The following is a 20,627-nucleotide window of genomic DNA, read 5'->3' on the forward strand; positions in this document are numbered from 1 at the left end:
ACACAATACAATGTCCAATCTTGCATTTAAGCTATCACAAGTCACTCCAAACATATCTGACACAGACTCAACAACCCATTCAAACGGGGGACTATATTCTCCTATTTACCTTCCGGGTCATGGTAAAACTTAGGGGACGTAACTGTGGTCTCGGGCCTAGTCTATCTTAGAGCGAATCTGCTCCTTGACCATTCATATTGCGCTGGACTCTTGAAAAAAACAGAAAACAAACCAATTGGATTTGGTTTAGAGTGGGCTTTCTCTTGAGATCGTGCCGTTGTATTGGTGGATCGCTGCTCAACTGTATAAGCTCTTAATTCTATCGGCATTGCATGAGTGCATTGAGGCACGTGCCACAGTTTTATTTGGACATGCACACGGCTGTAATTATAAGCCAGGTGGACGTTTAGAGGCCATAATGATAGTACGATACTAAATGGGACTTCATGCATTTTCGGACAGAAACAGTCTACTTGCTTTGTTCAACATGTGTATAGGTTTATTGGCAGGCCTTCGAGGTTCCTAACCTTGGTGGGAATGATTCCAAAGTGACAATCACTATGCAGGACACTGAAAAGTAAGTAGGGAAACTAGCTCATACAATCTTGAATTTGATTGTACTTGAAGAAAATATAACCAAAGATATATTTACAATATAAACCACAGCTTTATTTGTACTCGTTGAGAAATAGACAGAATGAATGGATGCAGCATGGTGAGTGCAATCGACAAATATGATATCAAATGTCCAGCACTTGATGTGAATATGATGATCCTTGAATCTTTTAACCGTGGTGTCCGCCTCCATGACCACCACCTCCATGACCACCTCCTCCGTGACCACCTCCTCCGTGGCCACCACCTCCGTGTCCTCCTCCTCCTCCTCCATGGCCACCACCTCCGTGTCCTCCTCCTCCTCCTCCATGGCCACCACCTCCGTGTCCTCCTCCTCCTCCTCCATGGCCACCACCTCCGTGACCTCCACCACCGTGACCGCCGCCTCCGTGACCACCACCACCACCACCGTGGCCGCCTCCGCCTCCGCCTCCGTGGCCTCCGCCTCCATGGCCGCCACCACCACCACCATGGCCACCAAGGGCTGAGCCAAGGAAGACTGTGAAGAATGTTCAGAAACAACAATACATAAGTGGTCATATATGACAGGATACACACACACACACACAAAATCCGTCCACCATTCCTGATACAGTTTAGACCATGGTAGAAACTATCCTATTCATTACGTTGTCAGCAAATCGAAAAGCCACTTAAAACTCAGCAAGAGCTAATAAAGTTGATTATTACAAAGTTTAAGATTGCGAATTCTCATCAGATAAGGCACACTTACCCAAGACTACAACAACTGCAACGTTAAGAAGGCGCATCCTGTCAGTTACGTTGTTTATCCACGAGAGAATAAACAATTTAAATGTCTCTTTTGGGATTCACACCGCCTTATATACATGTGGTACAGGAAATCAGGATGTTGAATGTAAATGCCCACATTGGAAGATTTTAGTAAATAAAATTCCAATGAGACTTTTTACAACTTTAGAGCGTGAAGAATGAATCTCTATTTTGTAATATCACATACGACACTGCCACCTGCCTCTCTGTATTAGGCATATCTTCCTGCATAATTATTAAATGCAAACTGTGTATTTGTGACCTAACCTGGCACCCTGTGGCTATCTCACTGCCGGGAAGCATGATAGATTTAGTGGTTCATCCAATGCAATTACAGCTACAGACCGTTTTGTGAAAAACTTGAATGGAGATAGAATATTTTAAATGAAGGATAAATGCTGACCTTTAGAATTTCGTTGGGTGCAAGTACTGAGTCTACTGAGCTACCATGACTTGGAGTCAAAGGACGTTTATCAACGTATGTCAAATACGTCTTTAAAAGCAGAGGTTGTGGGAAGCTAATTATTCATCTATTCATAATCAAACTTTATGTGAAGTTGGATTTTTCAAGTGTGTGATATATTTCAAAGTTTGAATACCTGCCCGAATAATTTCAAAGTCTCATTATTTTCTACAATAAAACAGGGTGAAAGCTGATGATATACGCTCTTTGGTTTTCTGGCCTATAACACATGAATGAACACAGGGAAATCATTCCATCCCTGCCCACATTACTTTTCAAAGGAACTCTTCCATCTAAGTTTATCTCGTGCGTATATATGTGTGTGTTTGGGAGTGTTTGGGAGAGAAAGTTCACGTCACATTTTATGCTATTTCGTAACTGGCCCAAACACTAAACAATGATGAAATGCATGAACCTTTTCTAAAGAGTGGTCAAATCTCAGCTTTCGAACACCACATGTGGACAGGATATACTTATCCATCACACGAATACCTGATGAAACCACTATCTCCGCAGGAACATGGATGTGGTGGTAGTTTATGACAGGCACTAGGGGCTTCAACCGTCAATCTATGACCCATGTATGACCCCCTTCCTGCCAAGCATTACCCACACCCACCCACCAAGCTACAGCACCAGAGATGAACATTCATCTGGCGTCAGAGCACAATTATTCGTCATTCTTTGCTATCTACAGTGGCATGCCAATTCATACTGATTAATATCGCCCTTGCTGACTAACCTGTTACTTATCATTTGAACAGCAAAATACCAGTCTTGGTCCACCAGCTCGACTTCCAAGTAAACGCTGTCAACAACGGTCACTGAAAGTATCGAGCCGAAACACACCCATCGGCCTTCAACTGGGGGTCAAATCATGGGAAGTTCGAGTCAATATCATGCACACATTTTGGATCAAAACAAATTACCAACACAATACAATGTCCAATCTTGCATTTAAGCTATCACAAGTCACTCAAAACATATCTGACACAGACTCTACAACCCATTCAAACGGGGGACTATATTCTCCTATTTACCTTCCGGGTCATGGTAAAACTTAGGGGACGTAACTGTGGTCTCGGGCCTAGTCTATCTTAGAGCGAATCTGCTCCTTGACCATTCATATTGCGCTGGACTCTTGAAAAAAACAGAAAACAAACCAATTGGATTTGGTTTAGAGTGGGCTTTCTCTTGAGATCGTGCCGTTGTATTGGTGGATCGCTGCTCAACTGTATAAGCTCTTAATTCTATCGGCATTGCATGAGTGCATTGAGGCACGTGCCACAGTTTTATTTGGACATGCACACGGCTGTAATTATAAGCCAGGTGGACGTTTAGAGGCCATAATGATAGTACGATACTAAATGGGACTTCATGCATTTTCGGACAGAAACAGTCTACTTGCTTTGTTCAACATGTGTATAGGTTTATTGGCAGGCCTTCGAGGTTCCTAACCTTGGTGGGAATGATTCCAAAGTGACAATCACTATGCAGGACACTGAAAAGTAAGTAGGGAAACTAGCTCATACAATCTTGAATTTGATTGTACTTGAAGAAAATATAACCAAAGATATATTTACAATATAAACCACAGCTTTATTTGTACTCGTTGAGAAATAGACAGAATGAATGGATGCAGCATGGTGAGTGCAATCGACAAATATGATATCAAATGTCCAGCACTTGATGTGAATATGATGATCCTTGAATCTTTTAACCGTGGTGTCCGCCTCCATGACCACCACCTCCATGACCACCTCCTCCGTGACCACCTCCTCCGTGGCCACCACCTCCGTGTCCTCCTCCTCCTCCTCCATGGCCACCACCTCCGTGTCCTCCTCCTCCTCCTCCATGGCCACCACCTCCGTGTCCTCCTCCTCCTCCTCCATGGCCACCACCTCCGTGACCTCCACCACCGTGACCGCCGCCTCCGTGACCACCACCACCACCACCGTGGCCGCCTCCGCCTCCGCCTCCGTGGCCTCCGCCTCCATGGCCGCCACCACCACCACCATGGCCACCAAGGGCTGAGCCAAGGAAGACTGTGAAGAATGTTCAGAAACAACAATACATAAGTGGTCATATATGACAGGATACACACACACACACACAAAATCCGTCCACCATTCCTGATACAGTTTAGACCATGGTAGAAACTATCCTATTCATTACGTTGTCAGCAAATCGAAAAGCCACTTAAAACTCAGCAAGAGCTAATAAAGTTGATTATTACAAAGTTTAAGATTGCGAATTCTCATCAGATAAGGCACACTTACCCAAGACTACAACAACTGCAACGTTAAGAAGGCGCATCCTGTCAGTTACGTTGTTTATCCACGAGAGAATAAACAATTTAAATGTCTCTTTTGGGATTCACACCGCCTTATATACATGTGGTACAGGAAATCAGGATGTTGAATGTAAATGCCCACATTGGAAGATTTTAGTAAATAAAATTCCAATGAGACTTTTTACAACTTTAGAGCGTGAAGAATGAATCTCTATTTTGTAATATCACATACGACACTGCCACCTGCCTCTCTGTATTAGGCATATCTTCCTGCATAATTATTAAATGCAAACTGTGTATTTGTGACCTAACCTGGCACCCTGTGGCTATCTCACTGCCGGGAAGCATGATAGATTTAGTGGTTCATCCAATGCAATTACAGCTACAGACCGTTTTGTGAAAAACTTGAATGGAGATAGAATATTTTAAATGAAGGATAAATGCTGACCTTTAGAATTTCGTTGGGTGCAAGTACTGAGTCTACTGAGCTACCATGACTTGGAGTCAAAGGACGTTTATCAACGTATGTCAAATACGTCTTTAAAAGCAGAGGTTGTGGGAAGCTAATTATTCATCTATTCATAATCAAACTTTATGTGAAGTTGGATTTTTCAAGTGTGTGATATATTTCAAAGTTTGAATACCTGCCCGAATAATTTCAAAGTCTCATTATTTTCTACAATAAAACAGGGTGAAAGCTGATGATATACGCTCTTTGGTTTTCTGGCCTATAACACACGAATGAACACAGGGAAATCATTCCATCCCTGCCCACATTACTTTTCAAAGGAACTCTTCCATCTAAGTTTATCTCGTGCGTATATATGTGTGTGTTTGGGAGTGTTTGGGAGAGAAAGTTCACGTCACATTTTATGCTATTTCGTAACTGGCCCAAACACTAAACAATGATGAAATGCATGAACATTTTCTAAAGAGTGGTCAAATCTCAGCTTTCGAACACCACATGTGGACAGGATATACTTATCCATCACACGAATACCTGATGAAACCACTATCTCCGCAGGAACATGGATGTGGTGGTAGTTTATGACAGGCACTAGGGGCTTCAACCGTCAATCTATGACCCATGTATGACCCCCTTCCTGCCAAGCATTACCCACACCCACCCACCAAGCTACAGCACCAGAGATGAACATTCATCTGGCGTCAGAGCACAATTATTCGTCATTCTTTGCTATCTACAGTGGCATGCCAATTCATACTGATTAATATCGCCCTTGCTGACTAACCTGTTACTTATCATTTGAACAGCAAAATACCAGTCTGGGTCCACCAGCTCGACTTCCAAGTAAACGCTGTCAACAACGGTCACTGAAAGTATCGAGCCGAAACACACCCATCGGCCTTCAACTGGGGGTCAAATCATGGGAAGTTCGAGTCAATATCATGCACACATTTTGGATCAAAACAAATTACCAACACAATACAATGTCCAATCTTGCATTTAAGCTATCACAAGTCACTCCAAACATATCTGACACAGACTCAACAACCCATTCAAACGGGGGACTATATTCTCCTATTTACCTTCCGGGTCATGGTAAAACTTAGGGGACGTAACTGTGGTCTCGGGCCTAGTCTATCTTAGAGCGAATCTGCTCCTTGACCATTCATATTGCGCTGGACTCTTGAAAAAAACAGAAAACAAACCAATTGGATTTGGTTTAGAGTGGGCTTTCTCTTGAGATCGTGCCGTTGTATTGGTGGATCGCTGCTCAACTGTATAAGCTCTTAATTCTATCGGCATTGCATGAGTGCATTGAAGCACGTGCCACAGTTTTATTTGGACATGCACACGGCTGTAATTATAAGCCAGGTGGACGTTTAGAGGCCATAATGATAGTACGATACTAAATGGGACTTCATGCATTTTCGGACAGAAACAGTCTACTTGCTTTGTTCAACATGTGTATAGGTTTATTGGCAGGCCTTCGAGGTTCCTAACCTTGGTGGGAATGATTCCAAAGTGACAATCACTATGCAGGACACTGAAAAGTAAGTAGGGAAACTAGCTCATACAATCTTGAATTTGATTGTACTTGAAGAAAATATAACCAAAGATATATTTACAATATAAACCACAGCTTTATTTGTACTCGTTGAGAAATAGACAGAATGAATGGATGCAGCATGGTGAGTGCAATCGACAAATATGATATCAAATGTCCAGCACTTGATGTGAATATGATGATCCTTGAATCTTTTAACCGTGGTGTCCGCCTCCATGACCACCACCTCCATGACCACCTCCTCCGTGACCACCTCCTCCGTGGCCACCACCTCCGTGTCCTCCTCCTCCTCCTCCATGGCCACCACCTCCGTGTCCTCCTCCTCCTCCTCCATGGCCACCACCTCCGTGTCCTCCTCCTCCTCCTCCGTGGCCACCACCTCCGTGACCTCCACCACCGTGACCGCCGCCTCCGTGACCACCACCACCACCACCACCGTGGCCGCCTCCGCCTCCGCCTCCGTGGCCTCCGCCTCCATGGCCGCCACCACCACCACCATGGCCACCAAGGGCGGAGCTAAGGAAGACTGTGAAGAATGTACAGAAACAACAATACATAAGTGGTCATATATGACAGGATACACACACACACACACACAAAATCCGTCCACCATTCCTGATACAGTTTAGACCATGGTAGAAACTATCCTATTCATTACGTTGTCAGCAAATCGAAAAGCCACTTAAAACTCAGCAAGAGCTAATAAAGTTGATTATTACAAAGTTTAAGATTGCGAATTCTCATCAGATAAGGCACACTTACCCAAGACTACAACAACTGCAACGTTAAGAAGGCGCATCCTGTCAGTTACGTTGTTTATCCACGAGAGAATAAACAATTTAAATGTCTCTTTTGGGATTCACACCGCCTTATATACATGTGGTACAGGAAATCAGGATGTTGAATGTAAATGCCCACATTGGAAGATTTTAGTAAATAAAATTCCAATGAGACTTTTTACAACTTTAGAGCGTGAAGAATGAATCTCTATTTTGTAATATCACATACGACACTGCCACCTGCCTCTCTGTATTAGGCATATCTTCCTGCATAATTATTAAATGCAAACTGTGTATTTGTGACCTAACCTGGCACCCTGTGGCTATCTCACTGCCGGGAAGCATGATAGATTTAGTGGTTCATCCAATGCAATTACAGCTACAGACCGTTTTGTGAAAAACTTGAATGGAGATAGAATATTTTAAATGAAGGACAAATGCTGACCTTTAGAATTTCGTTGGGTGCAAGTACTGAGTCTACTGAGCTACCATGACTTGGAGTCAAAGGACGTTTATCAACGTATGTCAAATACGTCTTTAAAAGCAGAGGTTGTGGGAAGCTAATTATTCATCTATTCATAATCAAACTTTATGTGAAGTTGGATTTTTCAAGTGTGTGATATATTTCAAAGTTTGAATACCTGCCCGAATAATTTCAAAGTCTCATTATTTTCTACAATAAAACAGGGTGAAAGCTGATGATATACGCTCTTTGGTTTTCTGGCCTATAACACACGAATGAACACAGGGAAATCATTCCATCCCTGCCCACATTACTTTTCAAAGGAACTCTTCCATCTAAGTTTATCTCGTGTGTGTATATATGTGTGTGTTTGGGAGTGTTTGGGAGAGAAAGTTCACGTCACATTTTATGCTATTTCGTAACTGGCCCAAACACTAAACAATGATGAAATGCATGAACATTTTCTAAAGAGTGGTCAAATCTCAGCTTTCGAACACCACATGTGGACAGGATATACTTATCCATCACACGAATACCTGATGAAACCACTATCTCCGCAGGAACATGGAGGCACTAGGGGCTTCAACCGTCAATCTATGACCCATGTATGACCCCCTTCCTGCCAAGCATTACCCACACCCACCCACCAAGCTACAGCACCAGAGATGAACATTCATCTGGCGTCAGAGCACAATTATTCGTCATTCTTTGCTATCTACAGTGGCATGCCAATTCATACTGATTAATATCGCCCTTGCTGACTAACCTGTTACTTATCATTTGAACAGCAAAATACCAGTCTGGGTCCACCAGCTCGACTTCCAAGTAAACGCTGTCAACAACGGTCACTGAAAGTATCGAGCCGAAACACACCCATCGGCCTTCAACTGGGGGTCAAATCATGGGAAGTTCGAGTCAATATCATGCACACATTTTGGATCAAAACAAATTACCAACACAATACAATGTCCAATCTTGCATTTAAGCTATCACAAGTCACTCCAAACATATCTGACACAGACTCAACAACCCATTCAAACGGGGGACTATATTCTCCTATTTACCTTCCGGGTCATGGTAAAACTTAGGGGACGTAACTGTGGTCTCGGGCCTAGTCTATCTTAGAGCGAATCTGCTCCTTGACCATTCATATTGCGCTGGACTCTTGAAAAAAACAGAAAACAAACCAATTGGATTTGGTTTAGAGTGGGCTTTCTCTTGAGATCGTGCCGTTGTATTGGTGGATCGCTGCTCAACTGTATAAGCTCTTAATTCTATCGGCATTGCATGAGTGCATTGAAGCACGTGCCACAGTTTTATTTGGACATGCACACGGCTGTAATTATAAGCCAGGTGGACGTTTAGAGGCCATAATGATAGTACGATACTAAATGGGACTTCATGCATTTTCGGACAGAAACAGTCTACTTGCTTTGTTCAACATGTGTATAGGTTTATTGGCAGGCCTTCGAGGTTCCTAACCTTGGTGGGAATGATTCCAAAGTGACAATCACTATGCAGGACACTGAAAAGTAAGTAGGGAAACTAGCTCATACAATCTTGAATTTGATTGTACTTGAAGAAAATATAACCAAAGATATATTTACAATATAAACCACAGCTTTATTTGTACTCGTTGAGAAATAGACAGAATGAATGGATGCAGCATGGTGAGTGCAATCGACAAATATGATATCAAATGTCCAGCACTTGATGTGAATATGATGATCCTTGAATCTTTTAACCGTGGTGTCCGCCTCCATGACCACCACCTCCATGACCACCTCCTCCGTGACCACCTCCTCCGTGGCCACCACCTCCGTGTCCTCCTCCTCCTCCTCCATGGCCACCACCTCCGTGTCCTCCTCCTCCTCCTCCATGGCCACCACCTCCGTGTCCTCCTCCTCCTCCTCCATGGCCACCACCTCCGTGACCTCCACCACCGTGACCGCCGCCTCCGTGACCACCACCACCACCACCACCGTGGCCGCCTCCGCCTCCGCCTCCGTGGCCTCCGCCTCCATGGCCGCCACCACCACCACCATGGCCACCAAGGGCTGAGCCAAGGAAGACTGTGAAGAATGTTCAGAAACAACAATACATAAGTGGTCATATATGACAGGATACACACACACACACACAAAATCCGTCCACCATTCCTGATACAGTTTAGACCATGGTAGAAACTATCCTATTCATTACGTTGTCAGCAAATCGAAAAGCCACTTAAAACTCAGCAAGAGCTAATAAAGTTGATTATTACAAAGTTTAAGATTGCGAATTCTCATCAGATAAGGCACACTTACCCAAGACTACAACAACTGCAACGTTAAGAAGGCGCATCCTGTCAGTTACGTTGTTTATCCACGAGAGAATAAACAATTTAAATGTCTCTTTTGGGATTCACACCGCCTTATATACATGTGGTACAGGAAATCAGGATGTTGAATGTAAATGCCCACATTGGAAGATTTTAGTAAATAAAATTCCAATGAGACTTTTTACAACTTTAGAGCGTGAAGAATGAATCTCTATTTTGTAATATCACATACGACACTGCCACCTGCCTCTCTGTATTAGGCATATCTTCCTGCATAATTATTAAATGCAAACTGTGTATTTGTGACCTAACCTGGCACCCTGTGGCTATCTCACTGCCGGGAAGCATGATAGATTTAGTGGTTCATCCAATGCAATTACAGCTACAGACCGTTTTGTGAAAAACTTGAATGGAGATAGAATATTTTAAATGAAGGACAAATGCTGACCTTTAGAATTTCGTTGGGTGCAAGTACTGAGTCTACTGAGCTACCATGACTTGGAGTCAAAGGACGTTTATCAACGTATGTCAAATACGTCTTTAAAAGCAGAGGTTGTGGGAAGCTAATTATTCATCTATTCATAATCAAACTTTATGTGAAGTTGGATTTTTCAAGTGTGTGATATATTTCAAAGTTTGAATACCTGCCCGAATAATTTCAAAGTCTCATTATTTTCTACAATAAAACAGGGTGAAAGCTGATGATATACGCTCTTTGGTTTTCTGGCCTATAACACACGAATGAACACAGGGAAATCATTCCATCCCTGCCCACATTACTTTTCAAAGGAACTCTTCCATCTAAGTTTATCTCGTGTGTGTATATATGTGTGTGTTTGGGAGTGTTTGGGAGAGAAAGTTCACGTCACATTTTATGCTATTTCGTAACTGGCCCAAACACTAAACAATGATGAAATGCATGAACATTTTCTAAAGAGTGGTCAAATCTCAGCTTTCGAACACCACATGTGGACAGGATATACTTATCCATCACACGAATACCTGATGAAACCACTATCTCCGCAGGAACATGGATGTGGTGGTAGTTTATGACAGGCACTAGGGGCTTCAACCGTCAATCTATGACCCATGTATGACCCCCTTCCTGCCAAGCATTACCCACACCCACCCACCAAGCTACAGCACCAGAGATGAACATTCATCTGGCGTCAGAGCACAATTATTCGTCATTCTTTGCTATCTACAGTGGCATGCCAATTCATACTGATTAATATCGCCCTTGCTGACTAACCTGTTACTTATCATTTGAACAGCAAAATACCAGTCTGGGTCCACCAGCTCGACTTCCAAGTAAACGCTGTCAACAACGGTCACTGAAAGTATCGAGCCGAAACACACCCATCGGCCTTCAACTGGGGGTCAAATCATGGGAAGTTCGAGTCAATATCATGCACACATTTTGGATCAAAACAAATTACCAACACAATACAATGTCCAATCTTGCATTTAAGCTATCACAAGTCACTCCAAACATATCTGACACAGACTCAACAAGCCATTCAAACGGGGGACTATATTCTCCTATTTACCTTCCGGGTCATGGTAAAACTTAGGGGACGTAACTGTGGTCTCGGGCCTAGTCTATCTTAGAGCGAATCTGCTCCTTGACCATTCATATTGCGCTGGACTCTTGAAAAAAACAGAAAACAAACCAATTGGATTTGGTTTAGAGTGGGCTTTCTCTTGAGATCGTGCCGTTGTATTGGTGGATCGCTGCTCAACTGTATAAGCTCTTAATTCTATCGGCATTGCATGAGTGCATTGAGGCACGTGCCACAGTTTTATTTGGACATGCACACGGCTGTAATTATAAGCCAGGTGGACGTTTAGAGGCCATAATGATAGTACGATACTAAATGGGACTTCATGCATTTTCGGACAGAAACAGTCTACTTGCTTTGTTCAACATGTGTATAGGTTTATTGGCAGGCCTTCGAGGTTCCTAACCTTGGTGGGAATGATTCCAAAGTGACAATCACTATGCAGGACACTGAAAAGTAAGTAGGGAAACTAGCTCATACAATCTTGAATTTGATTGTACTTGAAGAAAATATAACCAAAGATATATTTACAATATAAACCACAGCTTTATTTGTACTCGTTGAGAAATAGACAGAATGAATGGATGCAGCATGGTGAGTGCAATCGACAAATATGATATCAAATGTCCAGCACTTGATGTGAATATGATGATCCTTGAATCTTTTAACCGTGGTGTCCGCCTCCATGACCACCACCTCCATGACCACCTCCTCCGTGACCACCTCCTCCGTGGCCACCACCTCCGTGTCCTCCTCCTCCTCCTCCATGGCCACCACCTCCGTGTCCTCCTCCTCCTCCTCCATGGCCACCACCTCCGTGTCCTCCTCCTCCTCCTCCTCCTCCATGGCCACCACCTCCGTGACCTCCACCACCGTGACCGCCGCCTCCGTGACCACCACCACCACCACCGTGGCCGCCTCCGCCTCCGCCTCCGTGGCCTCCGCCTCCATGGCCGCCACCACCACCACCATGGCCACCAAGGGCTGAGCCAAGGAAGACTGTGAAGAATGTACGGAAACAACAATACATAAGTGGTCATATATGACAGGATACACACACACACACACACAAAATCCGTCCACCATTCCTGATACAGTTTAGACCATGGTAGAAACTATCCTATTCATTACGTTGTCAGCAAATCGAAAAGCCACTTAAAACTCAGCAAGAGCTAATAAAGTTGATTATTACAAAGTTTAAGATTGCGAATTCTCATCAGATAAGGCACACTTACCCAAGACTACAACAACTGCAACGTTAAGAAGGCGCATCCTGTCAGTTACGTTGTTTATCCACGAGAGAATAAACAATTTAAATGTCTCTTTTGGGATTCACACCGCCTTATATACATGTGGTACAGGAAATCAGGATGTTGAATGTAAATGCCCACATTGGAAGATTTTAGTAAATAAAATTCCAATGAGACTTTTTACAACTTTAGAGCGTGAAGAATGAATCTCTATTTTGTAATATCACATACGACACTGCCACCTGCCTCTCTGTATTAGGCATATCTTCCTGCATAATTATTAAATGCAAACTGTGTATTTGTGACCTAACCTGGCACCCTGTGGCTATCTCACTGCCGGGAAGCATGATAGATTTAGTGGTTCATCCAATGCAATTACAGCTACAGACCGTTTTGTGAAAAACTTGAATGGAGATAGAATATTTTAAATGAAGGATAAATGCTGACCTTTAGAATTTCGTTGGGTGCAAGTACTGAGTCTACTGAGCTACCATGACTTGGAGTCAAAGGACGTTTATCAACGTATGTCAAATACGTCTTTAAAAGCAGAGGTCGTGGGAAGCTAATTATTCATCTATTCATAATCAAACTTTATGTGAAGTTGGATTTTTCAAGTGTGTGATATATTTCAAAGTTTGAATACCTGCCCGAATAATTTCAAAGTCTCATTATTTTCTACAATAAAACAGGGTGAAAGCTGATGATATACGCTCTTTGGTTTTCTGGCCTATAACACACGAATGAACACAGGGAAATCATTCCATCCCTGCCCACATTACTTTTCAAAGGAACTCTTCCATCTAAGTTTATCTCGTGTGTGTATATATGTGTGTGTTTGGGAGTGTTTGGGAGAGAAAGTTCACGTCACATTTTATGCTATTTCGTAACTGGCCCAAACACTAAACAATGATGAAATGCATGAACCTTTTCTAAAGAGTGGTCAAATCTCAGCTTTCGAACACCACATGTGGACAGGATATACTTATCCATCACACGAATACCTGATGAAACCACTATCTCCGCAGGAACATGGATGTTGTGGTAGTTTATGACAGGCACTAGGGGCTTCAACCGTCAATCTATGACCCATGTATGACCCCCTTCCTGCCAAGCATTACCCACACCCACCCACCAAGCTACAGCACCAGAGATGAACATTCATCTGGCGTCAGAGCACAATTATTCGTCATTCTTTGCTATCTACAGTGGCATGCCAATTCATACTGATTAATATCGCCCTTGCTGACTAACCTGTTACTTATCATTTGAACAGCAAAATACCAGTCTGGGTCCACCAGCTCGACTTCCAAGTAAACGCTGTCAACAACGGTCACTGAAAGTATCGAGCCGAAACACACCCATCGGCCTTCAACTGGGGGTCAAATCATGGGAAGTTCGAGTCAATATCATGCACACATTTTGGATCAAAACAAATTACCAACACAATACAATGTCCAATCTTGCATTTAAGCTATCACAAGTCACTCCAAACATATCTGACACAGACTCAACAAGCCATTCAAACGGGGGACTATATTCTCCTATTTACCTTCCGGGTCATGGTAAAACTTAGGGGACGTAACTGTGGTCTCGGGCCTAGTCTATCTTAGAGCGAATCTGCTCCTTGACCATTCATATTGCGCTGGACTCTTGAAAAAAACAGAAAACAAACCAATTGGATTTGGTTTAGAGTGGGCTTTCTCTTGAGATCGTGCCGTTGTATTGGTGGATCGCTGCTCAACTGTATAAGCTCTTAATTCTATCGGCATTGCATGAGTGCATTGAGGCACGTGCCACAGTTTTATTTGGACATGCACACGGCTGTAATTATAAGCCAGGTGGACGTTTAGAGGCCATAATGATAGTACGATACTAAATGGGACTTCATGCATTTTCGGACAGAAACAGTCTACTTGCTTTGTTCAACATGTGTATAGGTTTATTGGCAGGCCTTCGAGGTTCCTAACCTTGGTGGGAATGATTCCAAAGTGACAATCACTATGCAGGACACTGAAAAGTAAGTAGGGAAACTAGCTCATACAATCTTGAATTTGATTGTACTTGAAGAAAATATAACCAAAGATATATTTACAATATAAACCACAGCTTTATTTGTACTCGTTGAGAAATAGACAGAATGAATGGATGCAGCATGGTGAGTGCAATCGACAAATATGATATCAAATGTCCAGCACTTGATGTGAATATGATGATCCTTGAATCTTTTAACCGTGGTGTCCGCCTCCATGACCACCACCTCCATGACCACCTCCTCCGTGACCACCTCCTCCGTGGCCACCACCTCCGTGTCCTCCTCCTCCTCCTCCATGGCCACCACCTCCGTGTCCTCCTCCTCCATGGCCACCACCTCCGTGACCTCCACCACCGTGACCGCCGCCTCCGTGACCACCACCACCACCACCGTGGCCGCCTCCGCCTCCGCCTCCGCCTCCGTGGCCTCCGCCTCCATGGCCGCCACCACCACCACCATGGCCACCAAGGGCGGAGCCAAGGAAGACTGTGAAGAATGTACAGAAACAACAATACATAAGTGGTCATATATGACAGGATACACACACACACACAAAATCCGTCCACCATTCCTGATACAGTTTAGACCATGGTAGAAACTATCCTATTCATTACGTTGTCAGCAAATCGAAAAGCCACTTAAAACTCAGCAAGAGCTAATAAAGTTGATTATTACAAAGTTTAAGATTGCGAATTCTCATCAGATAAGGCACACTTACCCAAGACTACAACAACTGCAACGTTAAGAAGGCGCATCCTGTCAGTTACGTTGTTTATCCACGAGAGAATAAACAATTTAAATGTCTCTTTTGGGATTCACACCGCCTTATATACATGTGGTACAGGAAATCAGGATGTTGAATGTAAATGCCCACATTGGAAGATTTTAGTAAATAAAATTCCAATGAGACTTTTTACAACTTTAGAGCGTGAAGAATGAATCTCTATTTTGTAATATCACATACGACACTGCCACCTGCCTCTCTGTATTAGGCATATCTTCCTGCATAATTATTAAATGCAAACTGTGCATTTGTGACCTAACCTGGCACCCTGTGGCTATCTCACTGCCGGGAAGCATGATAGATTTAGTGGTTCATCCAATGCAATTACAGCTACAGACCGTTTTGTGAAAAACTTGAATGGAGATAGAATATTTTAAATGAAGGATAAATGCTGACCTTTAGAATTTCGTTGGGTGCAAGTACTGAGTCTACTGAGCTACCATGACTTGGAGTCAAAGGACGTTTATCAACGTATGTCAAATACGTCTTTAAAAGCAGAGGTCGTGGGAAGCTAATTATTCATCTATTCATAATCAAACTTCATGTGAAGTTGGATTTTTCAAGTGTGTGATATATTTCAAAGTTTGAATACCTGCCCGAATAATTTCAAAGTCTCATTATTTTCTACAATAAAACAGGGTGAAAGCTGATGATATACGCTCTTTGGTTTTCTGGCCTATAACACACGAATGAACACAGGGAAATCATTCCATCCCTGCCCACATTACTTTTCAAAGGAACTCTTCCATCTAAGTTTATCTCGTGTGTATATATGTGTGTGTTTGGGAGTGTGTGGGAGAGAATGTTCACGTCACATTTTATGCTATTTCGTAACTGGCCCAAACACTAAACAATGATGAAATGCATGAACCTTTTCTAAAGAGTGGTCAAATCTCAGCTTTCGAACACCACATGTGGACAGGATATACTTATCCATCACACGAATACCTGATGAAACCACTATCTCCGCAGGAACATGGATGTGGTGGTAGTTTATGACAGGCACTAGGGGCTTCAACCGTCAATCTATGACCCATGTATGACCCCCTTCCTGCCCAGCATTACCCACACCCACCCACCAAGCTACAGCACCAGAGATGAACATTCATCTGGCGTCAGAGCACAATTATTCGTCATTCTTTGCTATCTACAGTGGCATGCCAATTCATACTGATTAATATCGCCCTTGCTGACTAACCTGTTACTTATCATTTGAACAGCAAAATACCAGTCTGGGTCCACCAGCTCGACTTCCAAGTAAACGCTGTCAACAACGGTCACTGAAAGTATCGAGCCGAAACACACCCATCGGCCTTCAACTGGGGGTCAAATCATGGGAAGTTCGAGTCAATATCATGCACACATTTTGGATCAAAACAAATTACCAACACAATACAATGTCCAATCTTGCATTTAAGCTATCACAAGTCACTCCAAACATATCTGACACAGACTCAACAACCCATTCAAACGGGGGACTATATTCTCCTATTTACCTTCCGGGTCATGGTAAAACTTAGGGGACGTAACTGTGGTCTCGGGCCTAGTCTATCTTAGAGCGAATCTGCTCCTTGACATTCATATTGCGCTGGACTCTTGAAAAAAACAGAAAACAAACCAATTGGATTTGGTTTAGAGTGGGCTTTCTCTTGAGATCGTGCCGTTGTATTGGTGGATCGCTGCTCAACTGTATAAGCTCTTAATTCTATCGGCATTGCATGAGTGCATTGAAGCACGTGCCACAGTTTTATTTGGACATGCACACGGCTGTAATTATAAGCCAGGTGGACGTTTAGAGGCCATAATGATAGTACGATACTAAATGGGACTTCATGCATTTTCGGACAGAAACAGTCTACTTGCTTTGTTCAACATGTGTATAGGTTTATTGGCAGGCCTTCGAGGTTCCTAACCTTGGTGGGAATGATTCCAAAGTGACAATCACTATGCAGGACACTGAAAAGTAAGTAGGGAAACTAGCTCATACAATCTTGAATTTGATTGTACTTGAAGAAAATATAACCAAAGATATATTTACAATATAAACCACAGCTTTATTTGTACTCGTTGAGAAATAGACAGAATGAATGGATGCAGCATGGTGAGTGCAATCGACAAATATGATATCAAATGTCCAGCACTTGATGTGAATATGATGATCCTTGAATCTTTTAACCGTGGTGTCCGCCTCCATGACCACCACCTCCATGACCACCTCCTCCGTGACCACCTCCTCCGTGGCCACCACCTCCGTGTCCTCCTCCTCCTCCTCCATGGCCACCACCTCCGTGTCCTCCTCCTCCTCCTCCATGGCCACCACCTCCGTGTCCTCCTCCTCCTCCTCCATGGCCACCACCTCCGTGACCTCAACCACCGTGACCGCCGCCTCCGTGACCACCACCACCACCACCGTGGCCGCCTCCGCCTCCGCCTCCGTGGCCTCCGCCTCCATGGCCGCCACCACCACCACCATGGCCACCAAGGGCGGAGCCAAGGAAGACTGTGAAGAATGTACAGAAACAACAATACATAAGTGGTCATATATGACAGGATACACACACACACACAAAATCCGTCCACCATTCCTGATACAGTTTAGACCATGGTAGAAACTATCCTATTCATTACGTTGTCAGCAAATCGAAAAGCCACTTAAAACTCAGCAAGAGCTAATAAAGTTGATTATTACAAAGTTTAAGATTGCGAATTCTCATCAGATAAGGCACACTTACCCAAGACTACAACAACTGCAACGTTAAGAAGGCGCATCCTGTCAGTTACGTTGTTTATCCACGAGAGAATAAACAATTTAAATGTCTCTTTTGGGATTCACACCGCCTTATATACATGTGGTACAGGAAATCAGGATGTTGAATGTAAATGCCCACATTGGAAGATTTTGGTAAATAAAATTCCAATGAGACTTTTTACAACTTTAGAGCGTGAAGAATGAATCTCTATTTTGTAATATCACATACGACACTGCCACCTGCCTCTCTGTATTAGGCATATCTTCCTGCATAATTATTAAATGCAAACTGTGTATTTGTGACCTAACCTGGCACCCTGTGGCTATCTCACTGCCGGGAAGCATGATAGATTTAGTGGTTCATCCAATGCAATTACAGCTACAGACCGTTTTGTGAAAAACTTGAATGGAGATAGAATATTTTAAATGAAGGATAAATGCTGACCTTTAGAATTTCGTTGGGTGCAAGTACTGAGTCTACTGAGCTACCATGACTTGGAGTCAAAGGACGTTTATCAACGTATGTCAAATACGTCTTTAAAAGCAGAGGTTGTGGGAAGCTAATTATTCATCTATTCATAATCAAACTTTATGTGAAGTTGGATTTTTCAAGTGTGTGATATATTTCAAAGTTTGAATACCTACCCGAATAACTTCAAAGTCTCATTATTTTCTACAATAAAACAGGGTGAAAGCTGATGATATACGTTCTTTGGTTTTCTGGCCTATAACACACGAATGAACACAGGGAAATCATTCCATCCCTGCCCACATTACTTTTCAAAGGAACTCTTCCATCTAAGTTTATCTCGTGTGTGTATATATGTGTGTGTTTGGGAGTGTGTGGGAGAGAATGTTCACGTCACATTTTATGCTATTTCGTAACTGGCCCAAACACTAAACAATGATGAAATGCATGAACATTTTCTAAAGAGTGGTCAAATCTCAGCTTTCGAACACCACATGTGGACAGGATATACTTATCCATCACACGAATACCTGATGAAACCACTATCTCCGCAGGAACATGGATGTGGTGGTAGTTTATGACAGGCACTAGGGGCTTCAACCGTCAATCTATGACCCATGTATGACCCCCTTCCTGCCCAGCATTACCCACACCCACCCACCAAGCTATAGCACGAGAGATGAACATTCATCTGGCGTCAGAGCACAATTATTCGTCATTCTTTGCTATCTACAGTGGCATGCCAATTCATACTGATTAATATCGCCCTTGCTGACTAACCTGTTACTTATCATTTGAACAGCAAAATACCAGTCTGGGTCCACCAGCTCGACTTCCAAGTAAACGCTGTCAACAACGGTCACTGAAAGTATCGAGCCGAAACACACCCATCGGCCTTCAACTGGGGGTCAAATCATGGGAAGTTCGAGTCAATATCATGCACACATTTTGGATCAAAACAAATTACCAACACAATACAATGTCCAATCTTGCATTTAAGCTATCACAAGTCACTCCAAACATATCTGACACAGACTCAACAACCCATTCAAACGGGGGACTATATTCTCCTATTTACCTTCCGGGTCATGGTAAAACTTAGGGGACGTAACTGTGGTCTCGGGCCTAGTCTATCTTAGAGCGAATCTGCTCCTTGACCATTCATATTGCGCTGGACTCTTGAAAAAAACAGAAAACAAACCAATTGGATTTGGTTTAGAGTGGGCTTTCTCTTGAGATCGTGCCGTTGTATTGGTGGATCGCTGCTCAACTGTATAAGCTCTTAATTCTATCGGCATTGCATGAGTGCATTGAGGCACGTGTCACAGTTTTATTTGGACATGCACACGGCTGTAATTATAAGCCAGGTGGACGTTTAGAGGCCATAATGATAGTACGATACTAAATGGGACTTCATGCATTTTCGGACAGAAACAGTCTACTTGCTTTGTTCAACATGTGTATAGGTTTATTGGCAGGCCTTCGAGGTTCCTAACCTTGGTGGGAATGATTCCAAAGTGACAATCACTATGCAGGACACTGAAAAGTAAGTAGGGAAACTAGCTCATACAATCTTGAATTTGATTGTACTTGAAGAAAATATAACCAAAGATATATTTACAATATAAACCACAGCTTTATTTGTACTCGTTGAGAAATAGACAGAATGAATGGATGCAGCATGGTGAGTGCAATCGACAAATATGATATCAAATGTCCAGCACTTGATGTGAATATGATGATCCTTGAATCTTTTAACCGTGGTGTCCGCCTCCATGACCACCACCTCCATGACCACCTCCTCCGTGACCACCTCCTCCGTGGCCACCACCTCCGTGTCCTCCTCCTCCTCCTCCATGGCCACCACCTCCGTGTCCTCCTCCTCCTCCTCCTCCTCCATGGCCACCACCTCCGTGACCTCCACCACCGTGACCGCCGCCTCCGTGACCACCACCACCACCACCGTGGCCGCCTCCGCCTCCGCCTCCGTGGCCTCCGCCTCCATGGCCGCCACCACCACCACCAT

General features: G+C 43.3%; 7 protein-coding genes across 7 annotated transcripts; all 7 read right to left on the reverse strand.

Annotated features, from left to right (window-relative positions):
* Positions 1 to 595: 595 nt before the first annotated feature.
* LOC139474932 (protein FAM9A-like) lies at positions 596 to 1,087 on the reverse strand. The gene has a single exon (XM_071258127.1). It carries the CDS (start codon positions 1,085 to 1,087, stop codon positions 596 to 598), a length of 492 nt encoding a protein of 163 aa, XP_071114228.1.
* Positions 1,088 to 3,396: 2,309 nt separating this feature from the next.
* On the reverse strand, positions 3,397 to 3,888 carry LOC139474930 (protein FAM9A-like). Its single transcript, XM_071258125.1, has one exon. It carries the CDS (start codon positions 3,886 to 3,888, stop codon positions 3,397 to 3,399), a length of 492 nt encoding a protein of 163 aa, XP_071114226.1.
* Positions 3,889 to 6,197: 2,309 nt separating this feature from the next.
* LOC139474931 (protein FAM9A-like) lies at positions 6,198 to 6,692 on the reverse strand. The gene has a single exon (XM_071258126.1). The coding sequence runs from the start codon at positions 6,690 to 6,692 to the stop codon at positions 6,198 to 6,200; it is 495 nt and encodes a 164-aa protein (XP_071114227.1).
* Positions 6,693 to 8,985: 2,293 nt separating this feature from the next.
* LOC139474928 (uncharacterized) lies at positions 8,986 to 9,480 on the reverse strand. The gene has a single exon (XM_071258123.1). The coding sequence runs from the start codon at positions 9,478 to 9,480 to the stop codon at positions 8,986 to 8,988; it is 495 nt and encodes a 164-aa protein (XP_071114224.1).
* A 2,274-nt stretch (positions 9,481 to 11,754) lies between these two features.
* LOC139475655 (P-selectin glycoprotein ligand 1-like) lies at positions 11,755 to 15,679 on the reverse strand. The gene is made up of 4 exons (XM_071258843.1): positions 15,644 to 15,679; positions 14,798 to 15,085; positions 12,131 to 12,316; positions 11,755 to 11,766 (listed from the first exon to the last, which is right to left on the reverse strand). Exons 1-4 carry the CDS (start codon positions 15,677 to 15,679, stop codon positions 11,755 to 11,757), a joined length of 522 nt encoding a protein of 173 aa, XP_071114944.1.
* Positions 15,680 to 17,364: 1,685 nt separating this feature from the next.
* On the reverse strand, positions 17,365 to 17,856 carry LOC139474929 (protein FAM9A-like). Its single transcript, XM_071258124.1, has one exon. It carries the CDS (start codon positions 17,854 to 17,856, stop codon positions 17,365 to 17,367), a length of 492 nt encoding a protein of 163 aa, XP_071114225.1.
* Positions 17,857 to 20,165: 2,309 nt separating this feature from the next.
* On the reverse strand, positions 20,166 to 20,627 carry LOC139474927 (protein FAM9A-like). The gene has a single exon (XM_071258122.1). It carries the CDS (start codon positions 20,625 to 20,627, stop codon positions 20,166 to 20,168), a length of 462 nt encoding a protein of 153 aa, XP_071114223.1.

Source organism: Haliotis cracherodii, unplaced genomic scaffold, assembly GCF_022045235.1.
Source record: "Haliotis cracherodii isolate W230 unplaced genomic scaffold, xgHalCrac1.p SCAF_3, whole genome shotgun sequence".
Classification (NCBI taxonomy): Eukaryota; Metazoa; Mollusca; class Gastropoda; order Lepetellida; family Haliotidae; genus Haliotis; species Haliotis cracherodii.

What these genes read in the sequence shown, in the direction of transcription:
- LOC139475655 (XM_071258843.1), bottom strand. Translation starts at nt 15,679, where the DNA reads ATGCTTCCCGGCAGTGAGATAGCCACAGGGTGCCAG. An exon ending in AGATAGCCACAGGGTGCCAG is followed by an intron (nt 15,086 to 15,643) that starts GTTAGGTCACAA and finishes CATTCTTCACAG; the next exon opens with TCTTCCTTGGCTCCGCCCTT. An exon ending in TCATGGAGGCGGACACCACG is followed by an intron (nt 12,317 to 14,797) that starts GTTAAAAGATTC and finishes CATTCTTCACAG; the next exon opens with TCTTCCTTGGCTCAGCCCTT.
- LOC139474928 (XM_071258123.1), bottom strand. Translation starts at nt 9,480, where the DNA reads ATGGTGGTGGTGGTGGCGGCCATGGAGGCGGAGGCCACGGAGGCGGAG.
- LOC139474927 (XM_071258122.1), bottom strand. Translation starts at nt 20,627, where the DNA reads ATGGTGGTGGTGGTGGCGGCCATGGAGGCGGAGGCCACGGAGGCGGAG.
- LOC139474929 (XM_071258124.1), bottom strand. Translation starts at nt 17,856, where the DNA reads ATGGTGGTGGTGGTGGCGGCCATGGAGGCGGAGGCCACGGAGGCGGAG.
- LOC139474930 (XM_071258125.1), bottom strand. Translation starts at nt 3,888, where the DNA reads ATGGTGGTGGTGGTGGCGGCCATGGAGGCGGAGGCCACGGAGGCGGAG.
- LOC139474931 (XM_071258126.1), bottom strand. Translation starts at nt 6,692, where the DNA reads ATGGTGGTGGTGGTGGCGGCCATGGAGGCGGAGGCCACGGAGGCGGAG.
- LOC139474932 (XM_071258127.1), bottom strand. Translation starts at nt 1,087, where the DNA reads ATGGTGGTGGTGGTGGCGGCCATGGAGGCGGAGGCCACGGAGGCGGAG.